General features: G+C 35.1%; 1 protein-coding gene across 1 annotated transcript in view; it reads left to right on the top strand.

Moving 5' to 3' along the window:
* CCDC91 (coiled-coil domain containing 91) overlaps positions 1 to 20198 on the top strand; it is a 258097-nt gene that overhangs the window by 172791 nt on the left and 65108 nt on the right. Inside the window, 4 exon segments of the mRNA XM_049783896.1 lie at positions 6881 to 6973; positions 7067 to 7135; positions 10543 to 10719; positions 19719 to 19832. Of these exon segments, the coding sequence (XP_049639853.1) occupies positions 6881 to 6973; positions 7067 to 7135; positions 10543 to 10719; positions 19719 to 19832 (453 nt within the window).

Genomic DNA, 20198 nt, shown 5'->3' with positions numbered 1-20198 from the left:
AACCTATTTACCCTCCTTAACTAATATTGAACCTAGAGTGCTTGATGTCAGCATATTAAGGAAATTTTGGAAATGTTTTGATTGAATTCAATATACTAGAGACTGACAAGGGATGTGGCTCAGTAGTAGTTGGCTTCCTGACTGAGGTGAGGCCCTGAGCTTCCTGGCTCTGTAGTTTATGTATACCTTTACACGAAGTATTTACATATCTATATATCTATATACATAGATCAACAGAAGTATATTTGCTTAAGTGCTATTAATGATTTTCTTAATAGCATTGTTTTTAAACCCCCCCCCAGCATGATTTTTTTATTTCAATTTTGGGGACACACTGAGCTGTGTTCAGGACTTTGCTCACTCTGCACACAAGGATCCCTCCTGCAAGTATTCCAAGGAGTCAGATATGGTGCCAGGTGTCTCCTTCCACAGGGGTTAGCCAGCTTCTTGACATTTTTACTATGAGCATCTATTAAATAAAGCATATTTTACTGTACTGTTTGTGTTTCTTGTAGATTATCCACTTTTCAAATTAGCTGTGTTTAATATTATACTTTTACGTCTCTCATACCATCCTGCATATTTCTAAATCATCTCTCCTAATATAAAATAGTTCTTTATTAAGGAAATGATGTTATTATTAATTCTAAAAGGAAACAAAGTTCTAGCTTACATGCAAATTCTTTAAATTCTTTGAAATACAAATGGAAGTGAGGACTTAAGTAACAATGGCTTTTAATAAGTACTTTTAATTTCTAGAAAATAGTCAGGTAATACTGGGGCTGTTTTATCTATTTAAATTCATATTAGTACTGGTATAAGAAGTACTTATACATATATATATATATATACATAAAATGTTTTTTTTTGTTTTGTATTTTGGCCACACCCAGCAGTATTTAGGGGTAACTCTTTGATCTCTGCTCAAGATTTATTCCTAATGGGCTTGAGCCTGATTGAGCACATGCAAATGCCCTGCTTACTTATCTCTCCAGCCCCCAGGAAGTGTGTGTGTGTGTGTGTGTGTGTGTGTGTGTGTGTGTGTGTGTGTGTGTGTCCATTGTTGAAGTTTTCTTTAACAAGTTCCTTAGCCTCTCACTCTCAGATTACTCATCTGAAAATGAGTAATACTGCCTGGATTAGCTATTTATTGTTTTAATGTGGTATTGATAAATGTAAAAGCACATTAAAGTACCTGAACATTTTAAGTGTTCAGAATACTACATTTTTATCTGTGTGATATATGTAAGCAATCTAATTTTATATTTCCAAGTAGATCAATTTATTCCAGGTATTTTTTATGCATGATGTTTCTTTCAAGTGGTAATTTTTATTTTGTTTTCTTTTTTTTTAAACAACTTTATTACATACATGATTGTGTTTGGGTTTCAGTCATGTAAAGAACACCCCCCATCACCAGTGCAACATTCCCATCACCAATGTCCCAAGTTTCCCTTCTCCCCACCCGACCCCCACCTGTACTCTAAACAGGCTCTCCATTTCATTCATACATTCTCATTATTAGGACAGTTCAAAATGTAGTTATTTCTCTAACTAAACTCATCACTATTTGTGGTGAGCTTCCTGAGGTGAGCTGGAACTTCCAGATCTTTTCTTTTTTGTGTCTGAAAATTATTATTGCAAGAATGTCTTTCATTTTTCTTAAATCCCATAGATGAGTGAGACCATTCTGTGTCTTTCTATCTCTCTCTCTCTCTGACTTATTTCATTCAGCATAAAGGATTCCGTGTACATCCATGTATAGGAAAATTTCATGACTTCATCACTCCTGACAGCTGCATAATATTCCATTGTGTATATATACCACAGTTTCTTTAGCCATTCATCTGTTGAAGGGTGTCTTGGCTGTTTCCAGAGTCTTGCTATGGTAAATAGTGCTGCAATGAATATAGATGTAAGAAAGGGATTTTTGTGTTGTATTTTTGTGTTCCTAGGGTATATTCCTAGGAGTGGTATAGCTGGGTCATATGGGAGCTTGATTTTCAGTTTTTGGAGGAATCTCCATATTGCTTTCCATAAATGTTGAACTAGACAGCATTCCCACCAGCAGTGGATAAGAGTTCCTTTCTCTCCACATCCCCGCCAACACTGCTTGTTCTCATTCTTTGTGATTTGTGCCAATCTCTGGGGTGTGAGGTGTTACCTCATAGTTGTTTTGATTTGCATCTCCCTGATGATTAGTGATGTGGAACATTTTTTCATGTGTCTTTTGGCCATTTGTATTTCTTCTTTGTCAAAGTGTCTGTCCATTTCTTTTCCCCATTTTTTGATGGGATTAGATGTATTTTTCTTGTAAAGTTCTGTCAGTGCCTTGTATATTTTGGAGATTAACCTCTTATCATATGGGTATTGGGTGAATAGTTTCTCCTACTCAGTAGGAGGGGGGCTCTTGTATCCTGGGTGCTATTTCTTTTGAGGTGCAGAAGCTTCTCAGTTTAATATATTCCCATCTGTTAATCTCTGCTTTCACTTGCTTGGAGAGTGCAGTTTCCTCCTTGAAGATGCCTGTAATGTCCTGGAGTGTTTTGCCTATGTGCTGTTCTATATATCTTATGGTTTTGGGGCTGATATCGAGGTCTTTAATCCATTTGGATTTTACCTTCGTACATGATATTAGCTGGGGGTCTAAGTTTAATTTTTTGCAAGTGGCTATCCAATTGTGCCAACACCACTTGTTGAAGGGGCTTTCCCTGCTCCATTTAGGATTTCCTGCTCCTTTATCAAAAATTAGATGGTTGTATCTCTGGGGAACATTTTCTGAGTATTCAAGCCTATTCCACTGATCTGAGGACCTATCCTTATTCCAATACCATGCTGTTTTGATAACTATTGCTTTGTCATACCTTTTTGAAGTTGGGGAAAGTAATTCCCCCCATATTCTTTTTCCCAGTGATTGCTTTAGCTATTCGAGGGTGTTTATTGTTCCAAATGAATTTCAAAAGTGCCTGATCCACTTCTTTGAAGAATGTCATGGGTATATATAGAGGGTTCACATTAAATCTGTACAATGCTTTGGGGAGCGTTGCCATTTTAATGATGTTACTCCTGCCAATCCATGAGCAGGGTGTGTGTTTCCATTTCCGCATGTCCTCTCTTATTTCTTGGAGCAGAGTTTTATAGTTTTTTTTGTATAGGTCCTTCACATTTTTAGTCAAGTTGATTCCAAGATATTTGAGTTTGTGTGGCACTATTGTGAATGGGGTTGTTTTCTTAATGTCCATTTCTTCCTTATTACTATTGGTGTATAGAAAGGCATTGATTTTTGTGTGTTAATTTTGTAGCCTGCCACCTTGCTATATGAGTCTATTGTTTCTAGAAGCTTTTTCGTAGAGACTTTAGGGTTTTCTAGGTAGAGTATCATTTCATCTGCAAACAGCAAGAGCTTGACTTCTTCCTTTCCTATCTGGATTCCCTTGATATCTTTTTCTTGCCTAATCGCTATAGCAAGTACTTCCATTGCTATGTTGAATAGGAGTGGTGAGAGAGGACAGCCTTGTCTTGTGCCAGAATTTAGAGGAAAGGCTTTCAGTTTTTCTCCATTGAGGACAATATTTGCCTCTGGCTTGTGGTAGATGGCCTTAACTATATTGAGAAAGGTTCCTTCCATTCCCATCTTGCTGAGAGTTTTTTTTTTGTTTTGTTTTGTTTTTTTTTGTTTTTTTGTTTTTTTGGTTTTTTTTGGTCACACCCGGCGAAGCTCAGTGGTTACTCCTGGCTGTCTGCTCAGAAATAGCTCCTGGCAGGCACAGGGGACCATATGGGACACCGGGATTCGAACCAACCTCCTTTGGTCCTGGATTGGCTGCTTGCAAGGAAATGCCGCTGTGCTATTTCTGCGGGCCCTTGCTGAGAGTTTTTATCAAGAATGGGTGTTGGACCTTATCAAATGCTTTCTCTGTGTCTATTGATATGATCATGGTGATTTTTATTTTTCTTGTTTTTGATGTTGTGTGTTATATTGATATATATATGGATGTTAAACCATCCTTGCATTCCTGGGATGAAACCTACTTGATCGTAGTGGATAATCTTCTTAATGAGGCATTGAATCCTATTTGCCAGGATTTTGTTGAGGATCTTTGCATCTGCATTCATCAGCAATATTGTTCTGTAATTTTCTTTTTTCGTAGCATCTCTGTCTGGTTTATGTATCAAGGTGATGTTGGATTTATAAAAGCTATTTGGAAGTGTTTCCATTTGTTCAATTTTATGAAAGAGTCTTGCCAGGATTGGTTCCTCTTGGAAAGGTTGAAAGAATTCATTCGTGAATCCATCTGGGCCTGGGTTTTTGATTTTGGGCAGACATTTGATTACCGTTTTAATTTCATCAATGGTGATGTGGGTGTTTAGATATGCTACATCCTCTTTCTTCAACCGTGGAAGATTATAAGAATCCAAGAATCTATCCATTTCTTCTAGGTTCTCATTTTTAGTGGCATAGAGTTTCTCAGAGTAGTTTCTGATTACCCTTTGAATCTCTGCCATATCAGTAGTGATCTCACTTTTTTCATTCCTAATAGGAGTTATCAAGTTTCTCTCTCTCTCTCTCTTTCTTTGTTAGTTTTGCCTGTGGTCTATCAATCTTGTTTATTTTTCAAAGGACCAACTTCTGCTTTCGTTGATCTTTTGGATTGTTTTTTTGGGTTTCCACTTCATTGATTTCTGCTCTCAGCTTTGTTATTTCCTTCTGTCTCCCTATTTTTGGGTTCTTTTGTTGAGCACTCTCTAGTTCTATGAGCTGCATCATTAAGCTACTCAGGTAAGCCACTTCTTCTTTCCTGATGTATGCTTGTAAAGCTATAAATTTTCCTCTTGGTACTGCTTTTGCTGTGTCCCGTAAGTTCTGATAGTTTGTGTCTTTGTTGTCATTTGTTTCCAGGAACCTTTTGATTTTCTCCTTGATTTCATCTCGGACCCACTGGTTATTCAGTGTGAGGCTGTTTAACTTCCAGGTGGTAAAATTTTTCTTCTGTGTCCCTTTGGAATTCACAAATAATTTCAGAGCCTTGTGGTCAGCGAAGGTAGCCTGCAAAATTTCTATCCTCATGATATATTGGAGGAATGTTTTATGTGCCCGCATGTAGTTTATCCTCGAGAATTCCCCATGTACATTGGAGAAGAATGTGTATCCAGGTTTCTGGGGATTGAGTATCCTATATATATCCACTGGGCCTCTTTCTTCCATTTCTCTCCTCAGGTCTAGTGTATTCTGTTGGGTTTCAGTCTGGTTGACCTCTCCAGTGTTGACAAAGCCGTGTTGAGTTCCCCTACAATTATTCTGTTGTTATTGATATTATTTTTCAGATTTGTCAACAATTGTATTAAAGACCAAACAGTTGTATGTACATTGAATAGAAAAAAAACTCAGTCTTAAACACCAAATCCAAAGTCAACGACAACAGAATCGATATCCAATCTACAACAAGCTAAACACAGAGGGGACCACTTCCACTAGCACCTCAGAGGTCAAAGGAAGGGGTTATGGGATGCATGCTGGGAACAGGGTTGGAGGGAGGAAAACACTGGTGGTGGGAATGCCCTGGGTTCAATGCCACTATGTAGTAATATTTGTAATCCACTTTGTTCACAATAAAAATTATTTAAAAAGCCTCTAGGACTCCACCAATTTTCGGCTTATTTGATTTTTTACCCCACTTTATTGCTTTTTCTTTCTTCAAGCAAAACCACATAACTTGAACTATCTAATCTCACCTCTTGGAGGGGGAAATAAGGGAGGGTACCAGGACCAACCAGATATATGATCACTAAGTAGTAAGTTAGACACAGAGGGGACCACTTATTCTAGCAGCCTGAGGGGTGAGGGTGGGGGATAGGAGATACAGGTGGGGAATAGGGGTGAAGGGAGGTCAAATTTGGTGATGGGAATTCCCCTGATTCAATGTTAATATTTACCTAAAATACTACTGTGAAAGATATGTAAGCCAGGGCACGGAGAGATAGCACAGTGGCGTTTGCTTTGCAAGCAGCCGATCTAGGACCAAAGGTGGTTGGTTCGAATCCTGGTGTCCCATATGGGTCCCCCGTGCCTGCCAGGAGCTATTTCTGAGCAGACAGCCAGGAGTAACCCCTGAGCACTGCCAGGTGTGGCCCAAAAACCAATAAATAAATAAATAAATAAATAAATAAATAAATAAATAAATAAATAAATAAATAAATAAAAAAGAAGAAAGATATGTAAGCCAATATGGTCAAAATAAAAATTATATATATATATATAAAATGAAACAAATCTACACTCAGTCTCAAAGTATCTAATCCATGACAATTTGCTATAGGCATGTGTATCTTTTAACTGGCATTCTGGAATAAAAATTAATACATAAATTCATATTAGCTATAATCTTTTGAAAGTTTTCATTTTTTCTTAATAGATTTTTAATATATAGTAAAATCTTGAAATACATAGCAATAAATAATTCAATTTCTTCATGCAAAATTATAAATGTTGGTCAACTGTTGTGGTAGTTGTTCAGCAACAAGCATCAGTTAATTTTTTTTGTTGCAAGTTAATCACTATTTTAAAGAAAAAAATTTCCCAATTTAATTAAAATAAAAACATTTTATTATTTTCTTATTCTCAGGTATTGAGTTTAGGGGTAAAATTTTATACACACACACACACACACTCACACACACACACACACACACACACACACATATATATATATATCATGGCTAATTGCAAAAAGGTGAGCTCTATGATTTTTATCTCCAAACTTTCAGTAAACTTTCTATTTCTTTAGTGATTACTACTTCAAAGCAAACCAATTTAACCAACAATTTTTGTTGATTATCTGCCTCGGAGTACTAATAATAATCCAGTTATCTTTTCTTGTAGCATCAGAGGCTTCTTGAAATGCTAGATAAAGAGAAGGAACTCTTAAAAGAAAAAATAAAGGAAGCTTTGTTTCAGCAGTCTCAAGAACAGAAGGTAATGCTTTAAGTTTACTCAATGTGGAAAGAATGTATTCTGTTGCCTCAAATAACATATTTAGTATCCTTCCACATGTCTTATCATTTACAGGAAATTTTTGAAAAATGTTTGGAGGAAGAAAGGCAAAGAAATAAAGAGGCTCTAGCATCGGCTGCAAAGGTATTTGTATCTCAATGGATTTTTGTGAGAAAGTAGAATTTTAAAAATTTACTAATAATGATTATTCTTATATATTTTAGGAAATTTAGAAATGTACATTTTTATCTTTCCTGTTTTGTTGTTTTTGTACAAGATTATATTGTCATTAAAATATTTTATATACTGATGATTAATTGAAAAATATATATTGGAACACTTACTATTCAATTAGTAATTTATATGTATTTTTATGTTATGGAGGTAATTGTTTATCAAAAGAGGTGATTTTTGAAGCCAGTTTTGAAATAACTGACACAAATAGTACGATATGTATTTACTGGTTTATATATATTCAATATTACTTTTGATGGAGGGATTGAACCTAAATTTAGTAAACAAACATTTTAAAGTCTTACATAGAGAGGAGGTCATTATGCCAGGAGTTGATTTTCAATGGTTGCTTTTGTTTTTGTTTTGTTCGTTAAAAATTTACAATCAGGTCGGGGGTGAGAAGTAATATAGCGGGTAAGGATCTTACTTTGCTCACACCCACCTGGGTTCAATCCCTGGCACGACAAATGTTCCCCAGAACTGCCAGAAGTGAGCCCAGAACCAGGAGTCAGTGCTGGGTACTGCTGGGTACAGCCCCAAAACAAAGCAAGCAAAAAGATTAAAAAAAAAAAAAAAGAATTTGCAATCAGGTGAGAAAAACCCTGCTAATCTATCCCTAAGGCAAGGAGGATTGTATTGTATCATTATGGGATAACAGAATGTACTCTCGTATCATGGGAATTTTTAAAAGTAAAAGGTTTCAAAACTAATCTTTCTGAATTACGGATTTGAATTTTATTTAATAAAAGGGAGACAAGTTTTCATTTTTCTCCACAAGTGTGTCATATAATGGCAGTTGATATTAATTTGGGGGGAAATTGGAGGCAAGAAAGACTAGAAGGAAAAGAAGACATAATATGACAATGATAGTTGGAAATGATCATTCTGGACAAGAACTGGTTGCTGAAAGGAGGTAAAATTATATGCTTGATACCCTTTCAGTCATAGTATTTTAAACGACAGTGCTTAAAGGGAGGGGGAGAGAGAAGTGTTTCTAAGACAGACAGGGGTGGGGGCCTCACAGAGAGAAACTGGGGACTTTGGTGTCAAATATGTGCACTGGTGAAAGAATGGGTGTTAGAACATTATGAATGAAACTCCATCATGAACACTTTGTCACTGTGCAGGGTGTATCTCATCGTAATTCAATTAAATTTTTTTTTATTAAGGAAGCACACAGAATTTAAGTAAGAAAAATTATAAAAATAGAGAGAGCTCTGTATATGTGTGTGCATTTGTAAGAGGGAGAGAGGCTAAGGTGTGATTCCCAAAGGATTGCTTAAACAACAATATGAAGTCATACTGTGTCTTTGGCAAACTTATCTATGTATAATTTTTTTAAAAAAATATTTAAATTAGAAAACATCAATGAAAAGAGTTATTCATCTCCTGCAGATTCTGTAGATGGTACACATTTCATAACATAATCATGATGATTCAATGAGGGGATGTGTTCAGAAGAGTCAAGGAGGGAACGAAATCTCCATGACATAGAAAGGAATGGGCTGAATACTATTTTGAGGATGAACACCCACCCAGCAGTGCTCAGTGCTTTTTGCTGATGGTGCAAGGTGTGAACTTAGCCCACTAAACTAGGCTTCTAGCCCCCCTTGAAGAGAACTGTTTTGTGTTTTTAAGTTCTAAATAACAGATGATTCGTGAATGAGGTGTCATCTCTTTGAGCATATAGACAGACCCTGGCATTCTGGGAAATAACTGTCTTCCCAAGAGAGCAGTCCGGCTTAGGAGACTCAGCCAGAACAGTAGTAGAAACAGGAGCAGCGTGCTTTCATGAAAATCACAAAAATACTTAAAAACAGCGTGGAGGGCATTGATGAGCAAAATAATAGCAATTTAAGAGGAGAAAAATAGAGTTAAACAAGAGCCCCAAAACATTAGCCATCACCTTTGCTAGCTTTGTCAAATATGGCAGTTAGCTACAAAAGAGAAAAATGTCACCTTCTAGGAATCAAAGGTGGAAGGTCATTGTGAGCTTTATCACACACCAGAGCATGATGGTTTTCTTGAGGAAAATTCTTGTGTCTGAGCTGTAACTAAAGTAGCTGTAACTAAAGTTAATGGAACATGATTTTACTGAATAATCAGATTTATGCAGACTTTATTTGAAGAACAGTCTGCCAAAATAAACAAAGACCACAGCACCTTAAAAAACCAAAAAAAAAAAAAGTTTAAACTTTAAAGTAAAAAAAAATCAGAAATTTGAATACATGCTGATATTAGGCTTTTCTGAACAGATTGATGGTCATAGCAACAAATGTGGTCCTTTGGTTGATGATGTCATGAAACGTGTACCATCTACAGAATCTGCAGGAGATTAATAACTCTTTGAATGATGCTTTCTAATTTAAATATTTTTAAAATTATACACATAGAAGGCTAGAAAGATAGTACAGGGATTTGGGGACTTAACTTGCATGCAGCTAACTCCATTTCAGTACCAGCATTCTACTGAATGCTGCATTGCCAAAAGTAATCCCTGAGCACAGAGCAAGGAGTAACCCTAAGTTTACTAGTCTCCCAAACAAATGAGATATACAGAAAAGAGTACTCTTTGTATCAGAAAGGATTGTAATGTCACAGTTCAACATTTTTATTGAAGTGATTTGTTATTTTCACTCAAATATATATGGTATATTCTTTAAAATACTACTTATATGCTTGGAAAAGTATATATTAGTACTCTCTTAATTAAGGATGGAATTATCTGTAAATATCTATTAAGTCTATCCTAATTTGCCATCTAAGGTCTTTGTTTCCATGGTTATTTTCTATCTGGATAATCTGTTCATTACTGTAATTGAGATTTTAGTATTTCTTACTGTTGTGTTGATGTTACTAGCTGAACAAAAGTTCTTTTTCTTTTATGTGAAATAAATGGTTTTATTTAAAGAAATTTCCTTAGAGGAATTTGATGGAGGGAGAGAGACAGATACACAGGGAAAGAGAAATGAGTTTAGGGGTTGGGGGGGGGCGGGAATACCAGGAATACACGTTGGGTTGAATTTTGGGCTAATCTCTCAAGGTGAAGAATGAGCCTGAACAATTGTTTTCAAGTTCACAATACATGGGAGATCTGAAGATCAAGTTTTGAAAACTTTTACTTTTAACTAATCTTGGTTTTTAGAATTAAGAAACAATATAGAAATATGTGTTTTATTTTTAAATAATGATTAAAATGCAGAAAATAGTACGAGAACTATACCCCCTATAGAAGGAGTATTGTTTATCTTTTAGGTTTACCCGTATCTGTATTTGTGCTTTTCTAAATATTTTTTCACATTCCTTATTTTTTGAAGCTTGAGAAAGAAGCAATGAAGGAGGCAGTTTTGAAAGCCATCGAAGAAGAAAGAAAGAACTTAGAAAAAATCCATGCTGAAGAACGGGAGTTGTGGAAGATAGACCATGCAAAAGATCAAGAAGCAATATCACAGGCAATTCAGAAAGCTGTACAAGAGCAAAGAGAAATCAGTCAGGTTGGTAAATTGAATTTGTAAGTGTTTTCTTTACCCAACATAGTTTCCTTACTATTATTTTGTATTACTTAAAATCATAAGCCTAGTAAACTTTTGCTTTGCTATTAATATTTTAAGTAACCAATATTGATTATCAATGTATTCTCATTTTGCAGTGTTGAAACATTAATTTTTGCCCTATTCTCAAATACATTGTTATGTTGAATTATTACAGTTATATTAAACTTACATTATTTACATTTTTACACCTGTATATACACAAAGAATCAATATAAAAGAATATGTGTTAGAAGTGTACGCAAGCTACTATTGCTTATTCAGCCCTGCCTTATGAAGAAATTGTATATAAACTTTTCTGGTTTATTTTTGCTTTTTCTGTTCTGAAGAGCCGTGTTCTTTGTTGAACATGTATACCTTTCCCTTTTTATATACCCCCACATTTCTTTAAATAAAACTGCCTTATTATAAAAAGTAACGAATGATTTTAAGAATAGATCTCCTGAGAGAGTATAGCAGATAGGCCATTTGCCTTGCACAAGGTTGACCCAGCTCTGATCTTCAGGATCTTTTATAATCCCTAACCAAGATAGGCATAAAATCCCTGAGTACAGAGCCAAAAATAAACCCTGACTCTCACTGGGTATGAAACCTCCCCCGCAAAAATAAAGAATAGATTCTCCAGTGTCTCATTAACTGGTCTAAAAGCCTGTTTATGAAGATTTTCAAACCTTTAACAGCTTTCAACTAGAACTTTCTGAAGAACTTATATTATAAAAGTTTGCCTTCTTTTCTTTACAAGAAAGACTGCAGGTAATTGGGTACACTTCTCTATTCTACCTGCAGTTGTAAAGTGCTCATCATTTTATTAGAGAATTTGAGCCATTTGAGTTCTCACAAGTTCAAAGTTTCACAAATCTGCTTGTGCTCAGGGCTTACTCCTGGTTCTTTTTGCTTCTTGATCATGCCTGGCAGTGCTCTGGGGACCATATGTGGTTCTGGGGATCTAACCTAGATTGGATGCATGCAAGGAAAATGCCTTATCTCCCATGCTAATTCTGCAGTCTCTTTCATATTTTTTAATGAAAATTAAAATAAGCATAACCTAGCTTATTCACTCTTTTTCTAGAACACATTTCTTGTCCTTAACAGTTAACTATCCAATACAGTTTAATGAACTCTAGATTAGTGAACACCTTATCAATCAAATGCAACTTAATAATAACTTCTATGATCTCATCTTCATGAAGATAAAGGCCAAATCTGCTGGTTTTCTCTTTGTCGCTGTAGTGCAGTCATCTGCACAATTCTCAGTAGATGTAATATGATTGCTCCACAGATGTTTGCTGTGGTTATAGATCATCTTAGCAAATTTTTTGTTTTGTTTATTTGTTTTTTGGGTCACACCTGGCAGTGCTCAGGGGTTATTCCTGGCTCAGAAATCACTCCTGGCAAGCTTGGGACCATATGGAATGCTGGGATTTGAACCACTGTCCTCTGCATGCAAGGCAAACACCTTACCTCCATGCTATCTCTCTGGCCCCCTTAGCAAATTTTTTGAAAGGGCATAAGGAAGTACTGTGATAAATAAAAATTCCTCAATAGAAAGTGGGTCAGTTATCTTAAAATTTATGAAATACATTTTTTAAATAAATGGGGAAAACTAATTGTAGACATGAGACTTATATTAGTTACAACAAATACTACATCAATACAAAGGATCATGAGGCTCTGAACATCTACACAAAATAAATTAGACAATCTATAAGACATGAACAAATTTTCAGTCTCAAATATTCAGAAAAAGTAACCACAAGTACAGAAATCAAAACAGTAATCAGAAGTCTTGTAAAAACAAGAGCCCAGGATCAGATGGCTTTCACTAGTCAACTTTTCTTTTTTTTTTTTTTTTTTGATAACATAGTTTATAACATTAATTTTCAGGTATACAGCAGTATACTTTGACATCTGTAATCACCAGAAGTCTAGTTACTATGTACCACAACTAAATTTTTCTCATCTGCTTTGAATTAAAGGAATTCAGAAAATAAAATTGTAATTAATAACAGCATCTTTCATTGGCCTTAGAAAATCACCAAGTCCCACTAGAAATGGAGAAATTATAGAGTCTAGCAGAGTAAACACTGTAATATATTAGGCAACTAAAATTATTCCTTAGCTTTTCTCTGGCATTACTTGAGATAAGTGTCAATTATGATAAAACATCAAAGTATTATTGTGGTATATATGTCTCATAACTTTGAGAGATATTTGTTTGACGTTGGCCAAAAGTCATTGGATATAGATTTATATACAATTTTATAGGTAATAAGAAATATATGAATCTAGCTTATTAACATTCATATTAAATTCAGTACCCCTTAATTTTTTTTTTACTGAAAGTATGTTAGTGACACCAGAGTGTCACTGGAAGAAAATCTTGCTATTTTAGCAAAGTACTATTAAAAAAAGATGCTAGTACATACAGATATTTAAAATATGTCTGACACTGGAAGCTCTTCATAATAGTTTATAACCACAGCCACTGTAATTTGGGGTTATGTTTTTCCCCAAAGCCACAGACATCACAGTCAGTGGTAAAATTTTCTTGAAGAAATTCAGAGTTGCCACCTGACCCAGTCTTTTTAAAAAGGAAATACCGTTTCTATTTCAGTTTAGCAGACCAGATAGTTTCACAGTACTGAAATAATTTTTCCATGCTTATTTAGTTTTGATTCATTCTTTGCCTTAGGTTTTTTTATTTATATTTTAGTAGTAACTTAGTTCATTATAAAATTCTGAAAAAATCTGAATCACATTTATAATTGTCATAAGCATTGCATCTAGGGACAAATGAACTCATGGTATAATAACTTATCTTCTCATGTCTCATGTTTTCCTCCTGTTTACACTTGCTATTTCAGTGAGAGAATCCTCTACCAAGTCAGCTAGTACAAAAGAACAGAATTGATTAGACTCTTCCTAATGCAGCTTCATTTTCTTTCATACCTCTTTTGCCTACTTTTTTCCATGTTGCCTATTGAATAATCCATAACAATGTGACTTTCCTCTTCCTGTTTTCAGTCTTTTGATTAGGGTTCTTCTTTCCTCTGCTTATTTATTTATGTTTTGCTTCCAGTTTGGGCCTCTTTTAATTTGGAATTAAAGTAAATGTTACTCTGCCACTTAGAATTCTCTCAACCTATAGGCGAACCTTCCAGCTGCCTAGCAGCATCAACTATCAGGCTTTCACAGAGTGAAATAAAGAATCTTTCCATGGCCTGGCCACTGTTTCTGCCTTTCTTCTACTTCCTACTTCACATTTCATGCCTTTAATTCCTTGCTGCTTGTATATGTGCGCTCTGTTACACTGTTCATTTGGGATCTAGCCACACTGGGCCTTCAGGCTTGCTAGGTTACACTGCATTCCTCACTTGCAAAGCCTACTCTCAATTCAGCTTTTCATAATCTGGCCAAGTATTTTTGCCATCTCTTTTAATTAATCAAGTGTTTTTCTTTGGCATTCAGTTTATGACTGTACCACTGCCTAGGAAGATTATTAAAAAGACCTGTTTCTGTGTCTTCTCCATTTGATTATAAACACCTTGAAAGTAAGAGCAAAGGTTTGAAAACTCAGCAGTGTGTCATAAAATTATGTGGACTGGTATTGGTTTAATAGAGACACATTCATTTTATAAAAATGAACTTTTTGCTCTCCAACAACAACAGTTTGACCCTTTGAGGTATTTGTTGGAAATAAAATATATTTTAGAATTTGAAATGCAATGAGTTGAACTTCTTATTTAACTAATTCAGTGCAGTCTGCATGGATATGATCTTGTTACTAAGACCTAGGAAAGCAATGCAAAGTATAAACTAACTTAATGAAGATAGTTCAGAACAACTGAGGCAATGGGGTTGATTAAAAAAGCTAAAATGCTTGAGAAAATGAAAATATTCCAGATGAACTTTGTTAGGCTTTAGAAAAAAATGTAAGATGAATTATGCCCTTCACTTTTAAAAAAAAGTGATGTATTTGGGGCCAGAGCAATGGCACAGTGGTACAGTGGTAGGGTATTTGCCTTGCATGCTGCTGACCTAGGATGGACCACTGTTCCTCATATGCTCCCCATAGCAATGAGTAACCCCTGAGCATCACTGGGTGTGACCCAAGAATCCAAAAAAAAAAAATGGTGTATCTACTAAAATGTTAAACACAGATACATATTGCTACCCACTACTGCTACAATTACGATAAATAACAGAAATCAGTACTAATAACCTACTGCAAGATTGTGAATGATTGAGTTTTTTTTCATATTCCAGATAAAAGCATAAATGCCCTTTAGTAGCACAATGAATGAGGAAATTATGGTATATTCATAGGGTAGAGTAGTACACAAAAGTAAAGAAAAACAAATGGTGCACTACAATATGAATATATCTCAACAATGTTAGAACAAAAGCATAAACATGATTTAATAACAAAAATAGTCTGTAGTTATATTACAACAGTGGTTTTCAAGGTGGGATGATCATGAGAAAACTTTAGTACATAACTGTCTGATATTTCTGTTTTGGGGTGTAGATAATCATATGTATATAGTTATAAATATTCACCAAGTCATATGCCTAAGATGTATGCATTTCACTGTCTATAAATGTATTCTTTTTTTGTTTTGTTTTTTTTTTTGTTTTTGTTTGTTTGTTTTTTGGGTTACACCTGGCAGTGCTTAGGGGTTACTCCTGGCTCCATACTCAGAAATCACTCCTGGCAGTCTCGGGGGATCATATGGGATGCCGGGATTCGAACCAATGACCTTCTGCATGAAAAGGACTCTCTGGCCCCTATAAAAGTATTCTTAATAAAGGTTTCTTAATTATGCCAGTTTTCTAAATGTACCATAACTGTACTCAGAGATTACTCCTGGCTCTGCACTCAGGAATCACTACTGATGGGCTCAGGAGACTATATGGAATACCAAGGATTGAATTCATGTCAGCTACATAGAAGGGAAGAGCTTTACTCACTGTACTATCTCTCTGGCCCCATACCATAATTTTTTAGGGTGTTAATACTGTAGAAAGATCCAATAAGGAAATACAGCCTAAGCCATTTCCCCATCCCACTCTCATCTTACAATGCTGACAACCAGACATGAAATAGAGTTCCTGAGGAATCTGGACTGCCCAAAATATATTGATATGAGAAATGGCTCCAAAGAAACAACCCCTCTTGCTTCTGCTATTATAATCACAGTTCACAAATTGCAACTTCAAGCTCAGAAAGTCCATATATACTAAAAATGCTAGCATTTAGGTCTGTAAACAATAAATCAAGTCTGAACAGATAACTTCTCATAAAAAGCACAGAATAAAGTATTCTGTGTACATAAAGTTTGAGAACTTTGTAAAAAAGCTTAAGACCTATGTAAATCATTACTTAGAGGTCTGAGATGATACTGGAAGATGATGTTATTTTTTACAAGTAAATTTTAAATTTTAATTTATTAAATCATAAGATACAATCTTAGAAGTTGTTCAAGATTGAATTTCTGTCTTATAATTTTAGAGCACGTGCCCCTTCACCAGTGTCTACTTCCTATAAATCAATCAATGTGATATACCATACTAATACAAGAAAAAAATTCTGGGTTCATATATATTAATAGATGCAGAGACAACATTTGACAAGATCCAGTACCCGTAATGATAAAACTTCTCAATAGTATAATCAAAGCAATTTACTATAAGCCCATAGCAAACATTGTACTCAGAAGGGAATACATTCCATGCTCATCAAAAATGGAAGTATTTTCCAAAGCTTAATCCAGATTCAGTGCAGTCCTCATAAAGATACCCAAGACACTTTTTCAAAGAGATAGATAAAACATGAAGTTCAGAAGTGTTTGATATAGTACTTAAAATAGATCAACTCCTTCTGATTAGCCAAAGCAAACCATGAGAAAAAGAAAACTTCAAACTGTACTACATTTAAAAAATAGTAGTAGAAATTATTTCGCAGAAACTGGTAGAGATGACATTATATAAATCTTCCAAAGAAAGTGCAAAGTTGTAAAGAAATGAAAATGAGAGTGAAAAGAACAGAAAATGAGTCAGTCATTACATAAAAGTTATGAGTTAAGTCATAGTCTTTTGAGGATAAAAACAGTAAAAAGGTAAGACCATAATATATCATCATTAGTGTGAGGGGTGGTAGTTATTGCAGTTGTAAATCTCCCAGAATAGCATGGCACTCCTTTGTAGATCAGAGAACCTGAATTTCTGGTCAAGCTCATTATACAAAGTAGAAATAATATTTTATTTCTTATTTGAGAAGTTAGTACTTTAATAATAAGCATGTAAGAAGTTATTTAGAAACAGAGATAAAAAATGTGTATAGGGACTGAGGCAATAATACAACAAGTAGGGTGCTTGCCTTGCATGTGGCCAGCCTGGGTTTGATCCCTGGTGTCCCATATGGTTACCTGCAAGGAGTGATTTCCTGAATGCAGAGCCAAGAGCATTGCCAGGTGTGGCCTAAAATCCACCCCCCAAAATGTGTAATTATTAGAGGGAAATATCTAATCAATTAATAAAGAATCTGAATGTGATTAGACTTCTCACCAGCATTTAAAAGTATAATGTTTCTATTCTAGAAATATATTTAGTCAAAGTATGAATTAAATATGAGGGTAAAATACCTTTTTTTTTTTCTTCAGACAAAGGAGATATGAAAAGTTTGTACTTTTCCTAAGGAAATTTCCTGGAGGAGATGTACTGTCAAAACCAAAACTAAACCAGGAAGGAAGAAACAATAGTAGCTAGGAATTAGAGATGTAGTTCACCTTAAGAAAAAGTACTGAAGGGAGTCCCAGCATAGAAAGCTTTAATGGTGGTAGTATATCACGATTTCAGGAATGATCAAATTTGGAAAATAATTTTATGTATTAAGGACGAAATCAAAAATGTTGACTATGTCAATGTTAAAGTATAAAGAGAATATGATCGAAGAAGATTATATGTACATACACAGACATATATCACAAAATGTTTTTAAAAATAGGGGCTGGAGCATTAGCACAGTGTTAAGGTATTTGCCTTGCATGTGGCCAACATAGAATGGAACCTGGTTTGAATCCCAGCATCTCATGTGGCCCCTAAGCCTTCCAGGAACAACTAAGCACAGAGCCAGGAGTAACTCCTGAGCGCCATTAGGTGTGACCCAAAAACCAAAAAAGAAAAAAAGTTTCTTAAAATAAATAAAATTAGGGGCCGGGTAGGTGGCGCTGGAGGTAAGGTGTCTGCCTTGCAAGCGCTAGCCAAGGAAGGACCTCGGTTCGATCCCCCGGTGTCCCATATGGTCCCCCCAAGCCAGGGGCGATTTCTGAGCGCATAGCCAGGAGTAACCCCTGAGCGTCAAACGGGTGTGGCCCAAAAATAAATAAATAAATAAATAAATAAAATTAGTGACCATGTTGCACATGATCAAGCCAGGTTCAATCACCAGCACTCTATGGTCTGCTGAGCTCTACCAGGAGTGATCCCTGAGCTGAGAGTCAGAAGTAAATCCTGAACTTTGCTGAGTGTGACACAGAAAAACAAAAGATACAGAATAAAATTAGATCTCATTCTCCATCAAATTATCAAATTGTTTCAAATCAGTGGGATTAATGTAATAAAGGGTAAATAATAATAAATAAATATTTATTTATATATATAATAATATATATAATAAAATATTATTATTAAATAAAAAAATAATAGTAATTTTCATAGACTTCCAGTGAAAAAATAATTATGTTATCAGGGTCTGGAGTGGTGGCACAAGCAGTAGGGCATTTGCCTTGCACGTGCTAACCTGGGACGGACAGCAGTTCAATCCAGGCATCCCATATGGTCCCCCAAGCCAGGAACAATTTCTGAGCGAATAGCCAGGAGTAGTAGTAGTAGTACTACTACTACTACTACTACTGCTGCTGCTGCTACTACTACTACTATACATACACGAAAATAAGTTTTGACTGAAAAATATGAGAGAATATTAAGAATAGTTTAAATGGAATTCTTTTTATACAAGTGTTCTTTTTATTTTATGTTACAACTTTCTGTAGTTTGTTTTCTATAGTAAATATGCTCAGTATATAAAAACTATTTTTCATTTACTGGGTTATACATACACCAAAATAAGTTAATTGCAAATCCCCTCAATAATTAACAAAATGAAGTATTCTTAAGAAATGCCAAACTATTTTCTAGTAATAAAGCAGAGAACAGTATACAGAGGAAATGAAAGAATTTTTTTTTGTGGTATTCACTCCAGAACATGAAGTATTACCTTCAAAAATATAACTGCTTTCTTGAGAAGTAGAATTCTTTTTCAGAATTTTAATCCTTTTATCTGAAATCTCAGATATTTAATTACTATTTCAGCAAAATGTAGAGTACTACTTTTCTCTCTAAATTTCTCATTTTCAAATATTAGCATTCAGGGTAGAATTTTTACCTCTTATTCATAGTGTCCAGGCTCTCAACATCTTAACCTGGCAGAAGGACCAAGCTAAGTTGTAAATCTTACCACCCAGACCACACTTGATTATTGTATGATGGGAAAATTAAACGTGAATAAAACAGCTAGAGCATTAGGGTGTTCTTGGAAGAATAAACACAAGTTGGAAGTCTTATGTGGATAGTGCAAAGTACAGGAAGGCAATCAATCATGCAAACATCAAATGAAATGCTGGTAAGGAAGCTCTTGGAGTCTTTCAGGCGCTCCTTGCAATAAATGGCTTATTCCATTACTTTTCCTTTGCACTCATTTTAGAAAAGTGAATTCTGTGGAATCTCAGATTCCCAAAGATTTTGCGAATCCTTATTCCTGTTTAAAGATATACATTGAACAGAAGGAGTTCAACTCACTGAAGAGAATTTTTTGTTTATATGAAATGAACACAACTGCCCGAGTACATACCTCCATGTTTTTCCCCTCTTTTTACAAACAGGAAACTATTAAGGCAGCAATAATGGAAGAACAGAAGCGAAGTGAAAAGGCTGTGGAAGAGGCAGTGAAAAGAACAAGAGATGAGTTGATAGAGTATATAAAAGAACAAAAAAGAGTAAGTATCCTCTGTGCTTCCATAAACAAGCTTTGGCTCCCATACAGTTCCATGAAATGTAAAATGTCTTTGGTCATCTAGTGGAGGAATCTATCTAAGGTTATTTTTCTGATAGAGTTTTATAATCTAATATGTCAGGAAACACAAGCCCATCTGCCAACATAAAACAACACTAATAGTTTCTTAATGGACACCTGGAAATTACCTTTAGCCTTTTCTAATTAAATTTATACTTAGGAGAAATGTAGATAGTTGTAGGTTTCTTGTTTTGCTCTTCATTAATTTCTCATAATATCTACAGAAATTTTCTTGTACTCCTTAGATTTCCTCTGCTAATACCACTGCGATTCTAATGGACTTTATGAC

The sequence above is a fragment of the Suncus etruscus genome, chromosome 11 (genome assembly GCF_024139225.1).
Source record: "Suncus etruscus isolate mSunEtr1 chromosome 11, mSunEtr1.pri.cur, whole genome shotgun sequence".
Taxonomy (NCBI): domain Eukaryota; kingdom Metazoa; phylum Chordata; class Mammalia; order Eulipotyphla; family Soricidae; genus Suncus; species Suncus etruscus.
This window is presented reverse-complemented; position numbering and strand designations above follow the sequence as displayed.